The 15,227-nt window shown below is 47.1% G+C and overlaps 1 protein-coding gene across 8 annotated transcripts; it reads left to right on the forward strand.

Annotated features, from left to right (window-relative positions):
- Positions 1-999: 999 nt before the first annotated feature.
- CPLANE2 (ciliogenesis and planar polarity effector complex subunit 2) lies at positions 1,000-13,288 on the forward strand. 8 transcript variants are annotated; one of them, XM_074306156.1, is made up of 7 exons: positions 1,002-1,150; positions 6,605-6,804; positions 8,148-8,331; positions 9,531-9,683; positions 10,248-10,372; positions 10,981-11,117; positions 11,715-13,288. In XM_074306156.1, exons 3-7 carry the CDS (start codon positions 8,220-8,222, stop codon positions 11,974-11,976), a joined length of 789 nt encoding a protein of 262 aa, XP_074162257.1. In that variant the 5' UTR covers positions 1,002-1,150; positions 6,605-6,804; positions 8,148-8,219; the 3' UTR covers positions 11,977-13,288. The 8 variants fall into 8 exon arrangements, 5 of the variants coding, with proteins under 5 accessions (XP_074162259.1, XP_074162257.1, XP_074162255.1 ...); XR_012488573.1 differs by lacking the exons at positions 1,002-1,150; positions 6,605-6,804 and adding an exon at positions 6,901-6,984 and having other exon boundaries at positions 11,715-12,866; positions 12,959-13,288; XR_012488572.1 differs by lacking the exons at positions 1,002-1,150; positions 6,605-6,804 and adding an exon at positions 6,901-6,984 and having other exon boundaries at positions 11,715-12,845; positions 12,924-13,288.
- The last annotated feature ends 1,939 nt before the right edge of the window (positions 13,289-15,227 follow it).

Below are 15,227 nucleotides of genomic sequence, written 5' to 3' on the forward strand. Positions count from 1 at the left end.
AAAGGAATCTTGAGGCTTCAAGTTTCAGGTTGAAAAGAAAGACAAAGTCCCCAGGCCTAGATGCTTATCAGTATCCGGTCCAGATCTCCAATTGGAATTCAAAGGGTCTGGCATCCTCAAAAGATCAAAGGGGTGCTTTTTGACCAAGATTTCTAATTGAATAACGATATGGGGAGATATGCCTTCCCCAGGAGGGCCTGAGACTCCAAAAGGAATCACAGATCTTAAAAGGAAGACAGTTTCACTCCCCCCCAAGGTGATACTAATTTAGTATTCATCTTCCTGAGTTCAAATCAGACCTCAGATACTTACTAGCTGTGTAACCCTGGGCAAGTCACTTTACCTTGTTTGCCTCGGTTTCCACATTTGTAAAATGAGCTGGAGAAGAAAATGGTAAACTACTCCATTATCTTTACCTATATAAACCCCCAAATGGGGTCACAAAGAAACAGACATAACAGAATGACTGAACAATGACAAAAAAATTTTAAAAAACTACTTCTGTGTGGATTACAGCATAGTATTTTCACCATTTTTGTTGTTATTTGCTTGCTTGTTTTTTTCTTTCTCATTTTTTTCCCCCTTCAAGCTGATTTTTCTTGTACAGCATGATACATGGGAAATATGTTTAGAAGAATTGCATACATTTAACCTATATTAGATTACCTGAGACTGTCTAGAGCAGAGGAGAGGTATGGAGGGAAGGAGAAAAATTTGGAGTACAAGGTTTTGCAAGGGTGACTGTTGAAAATTATCTCTGCATGTATTTGGAAAAATAACAAGCTATTATTATTTTTTAAAGCTATCCCTAGCATTTAGCAAAGAATGAAAAAAAAAAAAAAAAAGGAGGAGGGGAGAACAGTCCCTGCCCTCAAAGATCTTATCATCTAATGGGAAGACAACATGCAAACAATCATACACAAAGCTACATACAAGCATTGTACAGGGCAGGCAGGAAGTAATCAGCTCAAATCAAGTGTTAGAACGAAGGCATATTAAGAAAGGCTCCCTGAAGAAGGTGAGATTTTAGCTGAAACTTGAAGGAAGCCAGCTATCAGGAGAGAGAGCTCTCTGCAAGGTGGACAGTCGTCAGAGAAAAAAAAGCAGCGAGTTTGGAGCTGGAAAATCTTGTTCCAGGATGATCCAGGAGGTCAGTGTCCTGGATCAGAGGGGACATGGAGGGGAGGGAAGTGAAAGATTGGAAAGATAAGAGGGGATTACATTATAGAGAGCTTGAATGCTAAACAGCAGTTTGTATTTGCTCCTGGAGGTTATGGGGAGTTTGCAGAGATGGAGGGTGACATGACTGAGGACCTGAGCTTTAGGAAAAACATTTTGGTGGCTGAATGGAGGAAGGATTGGAGAAGTGAGAGAATTCGGTCACCAGCAGGCTCTTGTTATTTGTTGATAGTGCTTTGTTCTGGAAGAGGACCAATGACATCAGGAAGGCGATGTCTTGACTTAGATGTAAACTGGATTTAAGTGAAGCAGGGTCACCAGCAGGCTATTGCATCAAGGCATGAGATGACGAAGGCCATCACTAAAGAGCCAGAGGAGGGAAGGGAGAGTATTTGAGAGATGCTGTAAGGGTGAAATTGGCAGGCTCTGGCAACAGCATGGATGTGGGAGGGGAACGATAGTGAAGAATTCAGGATGACTCCCAAGTTGGGAAACTGGATCTCTGGAAGGATGGTGGTACTTTCAACAGTAATAAGGAAATGGGGCAGCTAGGTGGCGCACTGGATAGAGCACCAGCCCTGAAGTCAGGAGCCTGAGTTCAAAACTGATCTCAGACACTTAACACTGCCTGGCTGTGTGACCCTGGGCAAGTCACTTAGCCCCAATTACTTCAGAAAAAAAAAAGTAATAAGGAAATTAGGAAAGGTTTCATTTAGAAGTTGGCATTTGAGCTCTCTTAAATGCAGGGATTCCAAGAGGCAGAGATGAGGGGAGCAGACCATTTCTGGGCTACAGGATATTAATATAGGAGATAGTGTAAGTATAGGCTAGTTTAAGGGGAGCATAGAGTTCATAGAAGGAACTAGAATATAAGAAAACTAGAAAGGTGATCATTAAATGCCAAACAGAGGCTTTTATATTTGATTTTAAGGGCACTAGGAAGCCACTCGTATTGGGAGTTGGAGGGATGAGATCAATTTAATGCTTTAGAAAAATCATCCTGGCAAGTGAGCAAAAAAGCCAGTTGGAAGGCTGTACAAGAGACTGAGTAAGAAATGAAGAAGGTGTGAACTAGAGAGATATTGTGAAGATAAAAAGGACAAGATCTGACAACAAATTAGATAGTGAGTAAAGAGAATAGGATGATGCCGAAAGGATGATCCTGGACAACTGGGAGTTTGGTGGTGTCCTTGACAATAATAGGAAGTTGGGAAGAAGAAAGGTTTTGGGGAAAACGATAATAATGATTTCTGTTTGGGACATGTTTAGGTTGAGATGCCTATATGACATCTGGTTCAAGCAGGGCATGAAGGAAGAGGGGGCAGTCCACTATGTCACAATATGGAGGATGACTTAAAACAAAAAATAATCCTGTATATGGCAATGAGGTCATAAGAGACCTCAGAGATGGCCGTTTCTGTACAGTGACCTTGGAGATGGCTGTTACTGTAGAGAGACCTCGGAGATGGCCGTTTCTGTAGAGTAGTGGGCATATAAATTTGATTACAAGATGGGTAGTAAAGAAGGAACAGTGAATATAGAGTTTTCTCAGATTATGGCAGTAAACAGAGAAGCAGGTTTGTAGTTTGATGGGATATTAGGGTAAAAAAAAGCATTTATTTATTATTTATATATTGTTTGTTTAACTAGTGAAGACCTGAACATGTTTACAATTTAAAGGTATGTATTCTCAATAGAGAAGACCCTGGAGATACATGTGAGAAGGAATGATTTATGAAGCAGGTCATAGAGATGGAGAGTTTCGAACCAGGGGATGGTATGCATGGAAAAGGACAGGATGTAGCTGTGCCCTAGAGAAGGTCTGCTTCTTCTCCTGAGATTGGAGGGAAGGAGAAAATGGGTGAGGATATGAAGAGGATTAAAAGCTGTAGAAATGGAGAGGTGAGAGCTCAGGTTGCACAACTTTGAGAAAGTTCAAGAACAGGTCATATGATGGCAGAGAGGGGGCTGAGGGTAGCTTTGGGGGCTTGAGAACTACGGAAATATGAGATTGCATAAGAGATGAGTGAAAAAGATTAAACAGCATAGCTAGGTAGATAATCCAGTCAACCCAATCGCCTTATTTTTTGCAAGAGTGCTTGGCGCCTGGGGAGTCTAATAAGGGCAGTTCCCCAGAGTTGAGAGGAACTTAGAAAGGGCAGAGGTTCTAGGGTGAGTCAAACGGAGCTTTTAAACAGAGGAACAACATTTTCAGGGTACTGCCAGCATTGCCCCAAGTAACTTTTTCCATCTCAGGACATCCTTGATGATTTCAACTTTGTACTGAGGTCTGTTCTTATGATGACTGCATCTCTTGAGTACTTCATCCTTTCCCAGCCACAAAACGTCTACTTACAGCTCTGAGGTTAATGAAGAAATACAAGGCTTTGGGCTTCTTATCTCACAATGGCATCAGGTTGTCCATGACCACGGGGTGACCAGCTCCATTCAGTTCTCCAGAAGTCCTCCAGGGGCTGAGATGAATCCAAGATACTGTTTGGGGAGTGGAGATAAGGAAAGTGCAGACAAGGAACTATAAGTAAACAATGCTTAGGGAAAGGGCTAGAATTCTGGGAGTGAACTGAAAATGGAGTGGGATTGCCTAAAGAGGAGATGAATTTTCCATCACTGGAGATTTTCAATAGAGGCTGGATGACCACTTGCAAGGGGTGTGATAGAATCTTCCTGCTGGAAAGATTGGACATAAGGAGCTTAGAGGTCTTGGTTAGCCCTTGGATTCTGATAATCTAATCTAATGCTTCCTTTAGTTAGCTCTCTGGAAGGGAACTGTCTTAGAGAACTCAAAAATGAACAAAGAGATCTAAAATCCTGGAGAAAGGTTATTAATGTTGGGCTCACAGATTCCATAAAGGGTCTAGGAATAGATTTCAAGGGGTCTAAGAACTATATTAGTTTAAAAAAAGTTAAAAAAACCCGAAAACCAAATTCTATCTTTATTCTCACTTACCTCTAACTACTGGTTATAAGCATAAGTTTAGTGACTCTACACCTGGACATCAACATGTGGTCGTCATCAAAATCAAATTATATATTTTGCAATCAAAGATGTAGAAGCTCTTTATAGTAACTTAGAAAACAAAACCTGGAGCTCAAAAGTGGCTCAGATCACAAACTTCTTTCAAAATTCAGACTTATACTGACAAAAGTAGGAAAAACTATCAAACTGTACAGATATGACCTAAATAGCATCTCTTACAACATGAAGCAGAAGCAACAAATAGATTTAAAGCTTCAAGATCTGATAGATAGTATCTGAAATTGTGATTCAAAATATTTTACGAGAGGCAACAACAAGAAACATCCCAAAGAAAAGTAAAAAAACAAAATGGCTGTCTGATGAGGTTTTACAAATAGCTAAGGAGAGGCTAGTTTTCAAAGAAGCAGAGGAACACCTGCTGCTGCTTCATCGACTACTCTAAAGCCTTTGACTGTGAGGATCACAACAAAAAGTGGCAAATCATCAAAGAGATGGGAATACCAGATTATTTTACTTGTTTCCTGAGGAACCTGCATGTGACCAAGAAATGAACACAAAATAACTGTATCAAATTGGAAAAGAAGTATGATAAATCATCTTATTTTTTTCACTTATATGCAGAGTATTTCTTATGAAATGCCAGGCTGGATGAATCAAAAGCTGGAATTAGAAAGAAACACAAGCAATCTCTGATGACAGAAATGGAAGAATTAAGAGGTTTCTTGATGAAGGTGAAAGTAGAAAGTGTAAAAGCTGGCTTGGAGTTTAACAACAAAAAGACCTTGTCATCTGGTAGCTTCATTTCCTGGCAAATAAAAGACACGAAAGCAGAATTAGGATTTATGTTCTTGGACTCAGAGATGTAGATGGAGACTATAGCCATGAAACGAAAAGATGCTTGTTCCTTGGAAGGAAAGTCTGGCAAATCTGGAGCAGACTAAAAAGCATAGACACCATCTTGCTGACAAAGGTCAAAGCAATGGCTTTTCCCATAGCCATGTTCGGAAAACTGAGAGCTGCAGAGTCCTCGGTTTTGAACTGTGGTGCAGGAGAAGACTTTTGAGAGCCCCTTGGACAGCAAGGGGAGCAAATCAATCAATACTTAAAGAAATTAACTCATGTTGTTGGCTGGAAAGTCAAATAGTGAAGCTGAAATACTTTGGCCACATAATGAAAAATCGGAATTCATTGGAAAAGAACCTGATGTTGGGAAAGACCGAAGGCAAAGGAAGAAAGGGACGGGGGAGCATGAGATGCATAGATGGTGTCATGCACGACATGGTGAGCCTGGACAGATTTGGGGACGTAGTGGAAGATGGAGTGCTTGGTGTGCCCTTGGTCCATGGGGTCACCAAAAGGGGGACACAACTCGACACATTATCCCCAAAGTGCAAACACAAGTTCACGATTCTTCGCTCTCTTAGGGTACATTTAGTGCTGGGAGGTAAAGAAGAATCTGGGAAGTCTTCCTGAAGGAGGGGAATTTTCCCTAAGTGGAAGTGGTGTGGGGTGGGGGGTAGAATTTGTAGCCAATTGTGTCCCAAAAAGATCTTAAAGAAGGGAAAGGGACCTGTATATACAAGAATGTTTGTGGCAGCCCTCTTTGTAGTGGCCAGAAACTGGAAACTGAGTGAATGCCCATCAATTGGAGAATGGCTGAATAAAGTGTAGTATATGAATGTTATGGAATATTATTGTTCTGTAAGAAATGAACAGCAGGAGGATTTCAGAGAGACCTGGAGAGACTTACATCAATTGATGCTGAGTGAAATGAGCGGGATCAGGAGATCATTGTATCAACAACAATACTATATGATGATCAATTCTGATGGACGTGGCCCTCTTCAACAATGAGATGAACCAAATCAGTTCCAATAGAGCAGTAATGAACTGAACCAGCTACACCCAGAGAAAGAACTCTGGGAGATGACTATGAACCACTACATAGAATTCCCAATCTCTCTATTTTTGTCCACCTGCATTTTGGGTTTCCTTCACAGGTTATTTTTACTTTTATGTCTTACTCCAATTTTTCTTGTGCAGCAAAATAACTATGGATATGTAAAGATATATTGTATTTAACATATACTTTAACAAATTTAACATGTATGGGTCTAGCCATCTTGTCAATGTTCCCCTGGGGTAGGATGGGAGGAGATCTTGCCAATGTCCCCCTGGGTGGGAGAAAGGAGGGGAAAAGTCAGAACAGAAGGTTTTGAAAGGGTCAATGCTGAAAAATTACTCATGCATATATCTTGTAAATAAAAAGCTATAATAATAATAATTTAAAAAAAAAAAAAAAAAAAAAGAATTTCTAGCCCAAGAGATTCCCGGTGTGTATTCATTGGTTGGAATTGCGCAGTCGCAGTTGCTAAAGCGTAACGTTCTCATTCACAATAATTTAGAGTCAGCTCTTGCCTCTTTAAGACCCCCAGGAGCTCGAGGTCGGCCACCCAGATCACCTGGGGCTCCATTTCCGCCCGGTCTGCGTCTGACTTCATTACGCATCCGCCACCCCGCCCCAAGATCTAATCCCGTGGTCTGGGAAGAAGAGCATTTATACGCAAGCGCATCAGTGCATTTGTTGCCATGGAAAGAACGCCTCTAGCTCTGAGAAGTGAGAGGAGGTGAGGAAACCCTCCTCCCGGGTTCTTTGGGCTCCATGGCAACAGTAAAGCTTCGGGTAGCGCGAGTTCTCGAGTAGTTAGACTTCCTTTGGGAGGCGGGTCCTGGGGCGGGGCCATGCGTGCGCAGTGAGGTCGTACTTATCCGCGTGGAAGCTGGGGCTGTCTAGCTGTTGGTAGGCGGTGAGCAGTACTCTTGAGGGGGCCAGAGAAGAGCAAGTGGAGGAAGGGGCAAGGATGATTACCCTTTTTGGGCCCCAGAGAGAGAGGCGATAGTTAGAAGAGAGAGGGGTCTTGTTAATGTCCTCGTGAGGCAGAGGAGGAAGGGAGTCTGTCAACGTCCTCCGGGGTAGGAAGAGAGGGAGTCTTGTCAATGTCTCCCTGGGGTAGGATGGGAAGGGTTTTGTCAATGTCCCTCTGAGGTAGGATGGGAAAGGTCTTGTCAATGTCCTTCTGGGGTAGGAAGAGAGGGAGTCTTGTCAGTGTCCCCCTGGGGTAGGATGGGAAGGGTTTTGTCAATGTCTCTGAGGTAGGATGGGAGGAAGTCTTGTCAATGTCCCCCTGAGGTAGGATGGGAGGAAGTCTTGTCAATGTCCCCCTGGGGTAGGATGGGAAGAGTTTTGTCAATGTCTCTGAGGTAGGATGGGAAAGGTCTTGTCAATGTCCTTCTGGGGTAGGAAGAGAGGGAGTCTTGTCAGTGTCCCCCTGGGGTAGGATGGGAAGGGTTTTGTCAATGTCTCTGAGGTAGGATGGGAGGAAGTCTTGTCAATGTCCCCCTGAGGTAGGATGGGAGGAAGTCTTGTCAATGTCCCCCTGGGGTAGGATGGGAAGAGTTTTGTCAATGTCTCTGAGGTAGGATGGGAGGAAGTCTTGTCAATGTCACCCTGAGGTAGGATGGGAAGGGTCTTGTCAATGTCTTTCTGGGGTAGGAAGGGAGGGAGTCTTGTCAATGTCTCCCTGGGGTAGGAAAGGAGGGATCTTATCAATGTCCCACTGGGGCTGAGGAGGGGGGTCCTATAGTTGTCCCCTTGGGAGCAAGGAGAGCAGAGTCTTACTTCCAACCCCCCAGATGAGGAAGGGGTTTTGTAAATGTCCCTTGGACAAGAAAGAGAAGGACGGATGGTGGTGACATGGAGCTGCCCTTTTGGGGCATTGGATGAAGAGGGTGGGCAAGTAGACATACTCAAGGGAGCAATAAAACATAAGGATGTCATGAATCCCCCCCCAGATTCTTTCCTGGGGCTATGAGAGAATGAGGGGTGTGTAATTGCCCCTTTAGGGCAGTAAGAGAGCCTGATCAGGTAGCTTTGTCCCTTATGCAAACTTAGAGAACTGTCTTTCCATAGGTCTTCCCACCAATATTCCAGGTCTGTTACTTCAGCCTCTAACTCCTGGGAGTGGACGGTTTGGGGAGGGCCATGGCTCGGCTCCCAGCCCCGGGCTCTGTGATTGTCCCTGACTGGCATGAGAGCACAGAGGGCAAAGAGTACTTGTCGTCTATCCTTCGGAAGAACCGGCGAAGGGTGTTTGGTGAGTAGTGAGTGACTCAGCCTCTGGTCTTCAGCCAGCAAGCCCAGAGAGGCTCCCAGGAGCTTTCGTTGGGAATCAAATCCCAGCCCTCCCCTAAGTGTGGAAACTTGGGCAAGAAGGCCAGTGGGCTTTTGGTTCTTCCTCAGAAAAGCGATGTGCTTGGAGCTCAAAGGTCCATTGTAGCTCTGACTTTCAGTGACCCCTCTCTGGGCTGTTGGCTCCCTGGAAGAAAGTGACCTGATATTTTAGCTCGTGTTATCTCTCATCTTTTCCTCCCATTTGTCATCCCTGCCAGTTATAAATAAAGCCTTAGGGGATGACCTGAGCAATAGGACACTCATTAGATGTGAGAAATGAAAGATGCTTTAGGATTTTGTAGCCAGAAGGAACCTTGGAACATAACAATGTAACCCTAATTCTGGGCCGAGAGTATCATTAGTCTGCAGAATGTTTTAAGTTGTGAAGGATCTTGGAGTATAGAATGTCGAGCTGGAAGAATTCAGAATATAGAATGTCAGAGTTAGAATGGAACCTAGGGTATAAAATGTCAAGGCTGGGAGGGCCCTTAGAAAGAGCACGAGTGTCAGAGCTGGGAGAGTCCTTAGAACAGGAATGTCAGGGCTGGGAAGGCCCTAAGAACAAGGAATGGTAGGCCCGTAGAACATAGAGTGTTGGAGCTGGAAGGGCCTTAGAACATGGGATGCAAAAGGGCCCTTGGGACAGAGGATGCCAGAGTTGGGAGGGTCAGAGTTCAGAGGGCCCTTAGGGATCATCTAGTCTAACTTCCATATTTTACAGATGAGAAAACTTAAGTTTCAGAGAAGAAAAATGATCTGTCAAAGATGATGTCTCCTCTGAGATTTTTCTTGAATCTTGGTTTTGAAAGAGGCTTCTAGGCCAAACATGCTCATGTTTACAAGGATTACTTTTACTCCTCTGGTACAAGGCTCTTTGTCTAGTATAATTAAAATATATATATTAAAATATAATCATTCATACATTTTGACATAAGTAGTTGAGAGAGCCCTGGAATGGATGTTAGAGGGCCTGGGGCCTGTTTCCTGCAAAGTTGCCCTCTCTGAATTACTTTCCCTCTCTGAGCCTGAAAAATGGCGAGGTCAGACCAGAGGGTCACTAAATGGGAAAAGGGTTTACTTTGGGAGATGATGATCTGAAGCAAGGATTCCTTATTACTCTAGGGCTGCTTGAGAGGCCAGTTCTCCCTCCCCAAGTGGCTGCAGACACTGCAGGCTACAAGATCTTTGTTTCTGGGAAGAGTGGGGTCGGGAAGACGGCCCTTGTGGCCAAGTTGGCGGGCCTGGAGGTTCCTGTGATACACCATGAAACAGTGGGTAAGTGCTAGTGGGCGGGAGGCCTTGGATCTAGAGTCAAGGAGCTAGCTGCATCTGCTGTTTTTTAAAAAGTCACCTCTTATCAAGAGGTAAATAAAAGAACTGTTGAGTTGTCCTCAATTCAGTTTTGTGATATTATAGCTGGTCAGATAAAATGACTAAGTAACAATTCACATTAATTATGATCATCACGTTTACATTTTCTTTTAAAGGAAATTCATTCATTACAAATAAACAACTGGACTGGTGAAAAAAAAACTCATCTCTGCTAGAAAATTTCCTCTGATTACATTGGGGTCCCTTGGTCTATTTCCTTGGACTCATACACACACACATATATATATATAGACTCCTCTCTTCCATGTTTCATTGATGTTTTACTTGGTAGCTGTTACTCAGTCTGCTTTGCATTTATTCCTCATGACTCATGTCCCTCCCTCTGAGACTTGGGGCTCCCTTGTCTCTTGTTCTGGAGCCTCCCCAGTCTCTTCTCCCCAACCTGTCTGGAGAGCCGGGGCCAGGAAGGACAGAGGAATGGAGATGATGAGCGTCCTCTCTCCCTAGGCATCCAGACAACAATAGTGTATTGGCCGGCCAAACTGCAGGCCAGCGACCGAGTGATCATTTTCCGCTTCGAGTTCTGGGACTGCGGAGAGGCAGCACTCAAGAAATTTGATCACATTCTGCCCGTGAGTGAAGGTGCAAGAGGGTGACACAAGGGCTTGTGGTTTGTTTTCTGCCACCCCCAGTTATGTTCTCGAGGGCCAAGACTGCTGCGCTGTATCTGAACTTGCCGTCTCTCCTGGCACGTGGTTTTTTGGCCCCCGTCCGTGCTAGAGAAGGCATGGACAGCACTCGCAGGGTGGGGCCAGGCCGGCCCCCAGAGAGATCCTGGCAGGGTGGGAGACGGAAACACTTGGTGCTCACTCCTGACTGCCAATGGTCATTGTCCTGCCTCGGGGGGAAAGGACAAGGGACTGGACAAGGCATCCTGCCTGCTCAGTGAGCCGGAGAAGCCCTCGTCAGGATGGTGACTGATGGGGTGTATCCTGGGGCTCTTGTAGAGAGAGAGTCTGAAAGCTCTTTTGCAAGACCTCGGGGTCTCAGGGATAGATGTTGAACTTGGGCTCAGAAAGACCTGCTCACATCCCAGTTCTGCCACTTACTAGCTTTGTGACCTCAGGGCTGATCACTTACCCACTTTGGTCCTCAGTTTTCCCATCTGTGAAATGGAAAGATGGTACTCAGTAGCCTCTAAGGGTTTTCCTACTTCTAAACTCATGTTCCTCTGATCCAGGCCTGCAAGGAGAAAACAGATGCCTTCCTCTTCCTCTTCTCCTTCACTGACCGTTCCTCCTTTGAGGATCTCCCGGCTCAACTTTCCCGGGTTGCTGGAGACGCTCCTAACACTGTCAAGATGGTGATCGGTTCTAAGTATCCTTATGGTGTCTTCTCATTTTTACAGTCCTGGGACTCCAGAAAAGAGTGCTTGTGTCTGGGGCTGCCCCGCTGCCCAGCTGGCTGGGTTCTGTCCGTGAATAGGTTTCCCTGCTCTGCACTGCAGTCAGGAGGCAAGACTCCTTGCAGCTTTGAACAGCCTGTAAGAGAGTGACAGGCAAAGTTGGCTCAGGGGATAGAGCTGGTCTCAGAGCCAGGAAGACCTAATTTAAATCCTGCTCAGGTAATGGTGGAGCACAGTGAAGATTGAGGCTCCTCCTCTTTCTGAGACATCTGAGGGGATGTCGACCAGGATCTGGGTGCTTTGTCTTTTCCAGGTTAAAGGTGGATGACCATGAATGAGGTTGCACTGGGGACTTGTGGAATGAGGTATGGGGCTCTTGGGTCCGGGAACTGGACATCCTTGGGGATGGGGGCAGGGTGAGTACTGGCCTTCAGCCCTGGGTTCCTCTCAGAGAGAGGTAAAGGAAATTGAATCTGGGGGAAGAGAAGGCTTGAGGGCAGAGTCTCAGGTCATCCAAAGGGTTCGGGACCAACAGGAAGCACTGTCATTTCCTTGACCTCCTTCACCAGATTTGACCAATACATGCACACGGATGTTCCTGAGCGGGACCTCACAGCCTTCCGCCAGGCCTGGGAGCTGCCCCTGCTGCGTGTGAAGAGTGTACCTGGGCGCCGACTGGCTGATGGGCGCACCCTGGATGGGCGGGCCGGACTGGCGGATGTGGCACATATCCTCAATGGCCTGGGAGAGCACTTGTGGCACCAGGACCAGGTGGCAGCTGGGCTGATCCCTGGCCCCCAGGAGAACGCTCCAGAGGAGGGGCAGGGTTGAGGTGCTCCTGGAAGTAGGGCTTAGCCTGGCACTCCTGCCAGGGGAAGAACTAGCATGTAATCTGCTGAAATGGAAAGAATACAGCTGGGCACAAGGTCTGAGACTGAGTCCCAGCTGCCACTCTTCCTAGCGTGACCTTGAGCAAGTCCTTTCACTTTGATTCCTAACTCTGATTTTCTGATCTATAAAAGGGAAACACACCTCCCAAGGAGGTTGTTGGGAATGCATTTACAGGCTTTAAGTTGTGGCAGAAGGGTGAAGGGGTGAGACTGAATGCCGGATCCGACTGGACTGTCTGTCTGAGGGGTAATGGAAGGAGGGATGAATTTGGAGTCTGAAGACAGGGTCTTGAATTCTATCTCCATCACTTAGCGCCTCTGGGACGCCTTTTCCTCCTCTGTGAGGAGGACCAATAATGGTCGGCAAGTTCCTTTTCCCTGGGGGGCGAGGGAGCAGGGAGAAGTGCTCCCAGGGCTCCCCTCCCCAGCTCTGAGCCAGAGGAGAAGGGGGCAGAACCCAAGAGCACCAGGCAGCCGGGCCCTCGGGGAAGGTGTCTTGGACGAGCCAGGCTCCCCAACCTTATGAGGAAATGGAAGCTCCACGGAGATATTCTAGCGTCAGACTGGCCCTTGCAGAACTAGTCACGGGGCTGAAGAAAAACACGGGACTTGGAGTCGGAAGCCTTGAGTTCCAGTCCGCACCTGCCTGCCAAGCTGCCAAGTAGTCTATCAGACTCTCCATGGCCTCACCGCAGCAGGGCCGCCTCCACCTCCCGCCCGGGCTCCGGCCTTCCCTTCTACGTGGGCATTTGCATTTCCTTGGGGAGAGAGAAGGGGCTGGGGGGGGTGGAGGAGGGGAGACCCCCCCAGGTGCTGGAGGAGGAGGGGAGAGCTTCCCGGAGGAGCTGGAGAAGGGGAACCCCCCCAGGAGCCGGAAGAGGAGGGGAGACCCCCGTGGAAGAGGAGGGGAAACCCTCCCGGAGGAGCTGGAGGAGGGGAGACCCCCGTGGAAGAGGAGGGGAAACCCCCTTTCCAGGAGCCGGAGGAGGAGGGGAGACCCTCCCGGAGGAGCTGGAGTACTCGCGGCCAAATTTCCTCCTTAAGCTAAAACCCTATTCCCCTGTGTGTCCGTGCCCCTGGAGGTACTTTTTCTTTTTCGGACTCCGGAGGGCCTCGGGTTCTGAAGCCACCGGGACCGAAATTCTAGAAAGCAGCGTTTTGGTCCTAAGGAAAAGGGTTCCCTGCCCTGGGCCCTGGGAACTTGTTTTACACACGAATATATATGTGCAAATATACATATTGATCATTATTTAGAACCCGTTTCTGTGGCAATTATTTATGCATTTTAAAACATCCCAAACGCCTTTGTCCAAGACAAAAGTAGGGTCCGGAGCCCCCGATTTCGAGGATGTCAGGCCGGAAGCCCGGGGCTCGGGCCCCCTCCCGGCAGTGTTCCCGCGGGGCTGGGCCGAGACTCCCCCGAGGCCGGAGCAGGGACCGGGCGGAGGAGCCTGAGGCTTTCCCCCCCTCCCCCGGCAGATAAGGCTCTCCTCCTCCCCCCTCCCCCAGCCCCTCCTCCCACGTTCCGTGTTTAATAGGCCGCCCCCCCAGGGGCAGTTCAGCTCCTGCCGCAGACTTGAGCTCCCCGTAACTTTCCTAATAGCCGAGCAAATGCAAATGAGCCTGGACGTGGGGGCAGCTTGTATGGAGGAAGCAGGCCGGAAATTGTCGGGAAGCCTGGTTTCTGATGCTAGTGACGGGTCTCGCAGGCCCGCTCTGAGCCTCAGTTTGTTTTTTTTTCTTTCTGTAAAATGGGGATGCTAATTACGATAATTGTAGAGATATGTATTGGATTAAACATATTTCTACCGTGTTTACCATATATTGGACTGCTTGCCATCTGGGGATGGGGGAAGGGGGATAAAATTGGAACACAAGGTTTTGCAAGGGCTAATGTTGAAGAACTGTCCAAGCGTATGTTTTGATAATTAAAAAAAAAAAAAGGGATGCTAATACTTGGTCTAGAGGCTTCCTAAGGTGGCCCAAGTGTGGGTCAGGTATCTGTAAGCCTTAAAGCATGATAGGCGTGTGGGTGCAGCTGGGGAGAGCTCCGATTGACCTGGGGGGGCGCAACCTTGCTGGATCCCAGTTTTCTTTCTTGCAAAGTGAAGGGATTGGACTCTAATCTCTCCTACTTCTCCATCTCTTAAGTTGATGCTCCTGAAACCAGTAGTGACAAAGCCTTGACCCCCTGCTTCAGTCTTTACTGATTCACTGGGTCCTCTGCCTTTTTCTCCCTGGGGATGAGGGGAAACCACTCTTCAGGGGCCCAGAGACAGGATCGAGAAACCCCATCTCGGGGACCTTGAGGCCTCCTCTGTAGCTCCAAACCAAGGGCCTCCTGTCAATGTAAGGCAGCATCGGTGACCTTCTGACAGGTCCTCGCTGGGGGACCAGGGTCCTTTAACTGCTCGGTTCCATCTAGAAAGGGCTCTCATCTTCTCAGGGAGGCCCTGCCAGTGGAGGACGCCACCCTTGTCCTCAAGTCAGACCCGACTGAACCAATGAACAATGGTTAGGAAGGAGTTCCTCCTGATTCCAAACCTAAATTTGCTTCTTTGCAACGACCTCATTTTACAGAGAAGAAAACTGAGACCAAAAAAAAGGAAATGATTTTTTTTAAGGTCACACAATATATGGTACAGATGACCCGGAACTCTGGTGGGGAGCACCTTCCCCTGCACATGGCAGATTCCCTTCCATTAGACAGACGGTCTAATCTTCTCCGTGCTCCTGGCCCTCACCCCTCTAACATCACTTCTTTTCCATAGGGAAAGAACTCTGTACTGGGGCCAGAAGATGGGTCCTAAGCCTACTAATGCCAGTTCCCAGCTGATGACCTTGGGGAAGACCTTTCTTCCTCTGTAAAAGAGTTATTTAAAGGAATACTTCCACTCCCCTTGGCAGAGGTGCTGTGAGGAAAGAGCTCTGTGCCATGTTATGTAATAAATACAAGCTGTTATTATTGATGACTCCTAGGGACCCCTTCTGTAATGGCGCCCTCCCCTTAGGAGCTCCACGGTTGCTAGGATGTGAGGAAATACGGTGTAGCATCCTCCCCGTTCCCTCCCTCCAGTTCCCAGGGATGCTGCTAAACTGAGAAGTACAGTTTTTTGAGCTCCAGGCCCCGAGTCTTCTTTTCTCTGCTTGGTTTGGGGAGTGTCAGAGGCTGCTGGTCCTTCTGTCAGCAGG

The sequence above is a fragment of the Sminthopsis crassicaudata genome, chromosome 3 (genome assembly GCF_048593235.1).
Source record: "Sminthopsis crassicaudata isolate SCR6 chromosome 3, ASM4859323v1, whole genome shotgun sequence".
NCBI classification, from domain to species: Eukaryota; Metazoa; Chordata; class Mammalia; order Dasyuromorphia; family Dasyuridae; genus Sminthopsis; species Sminthopsis crassicaudata.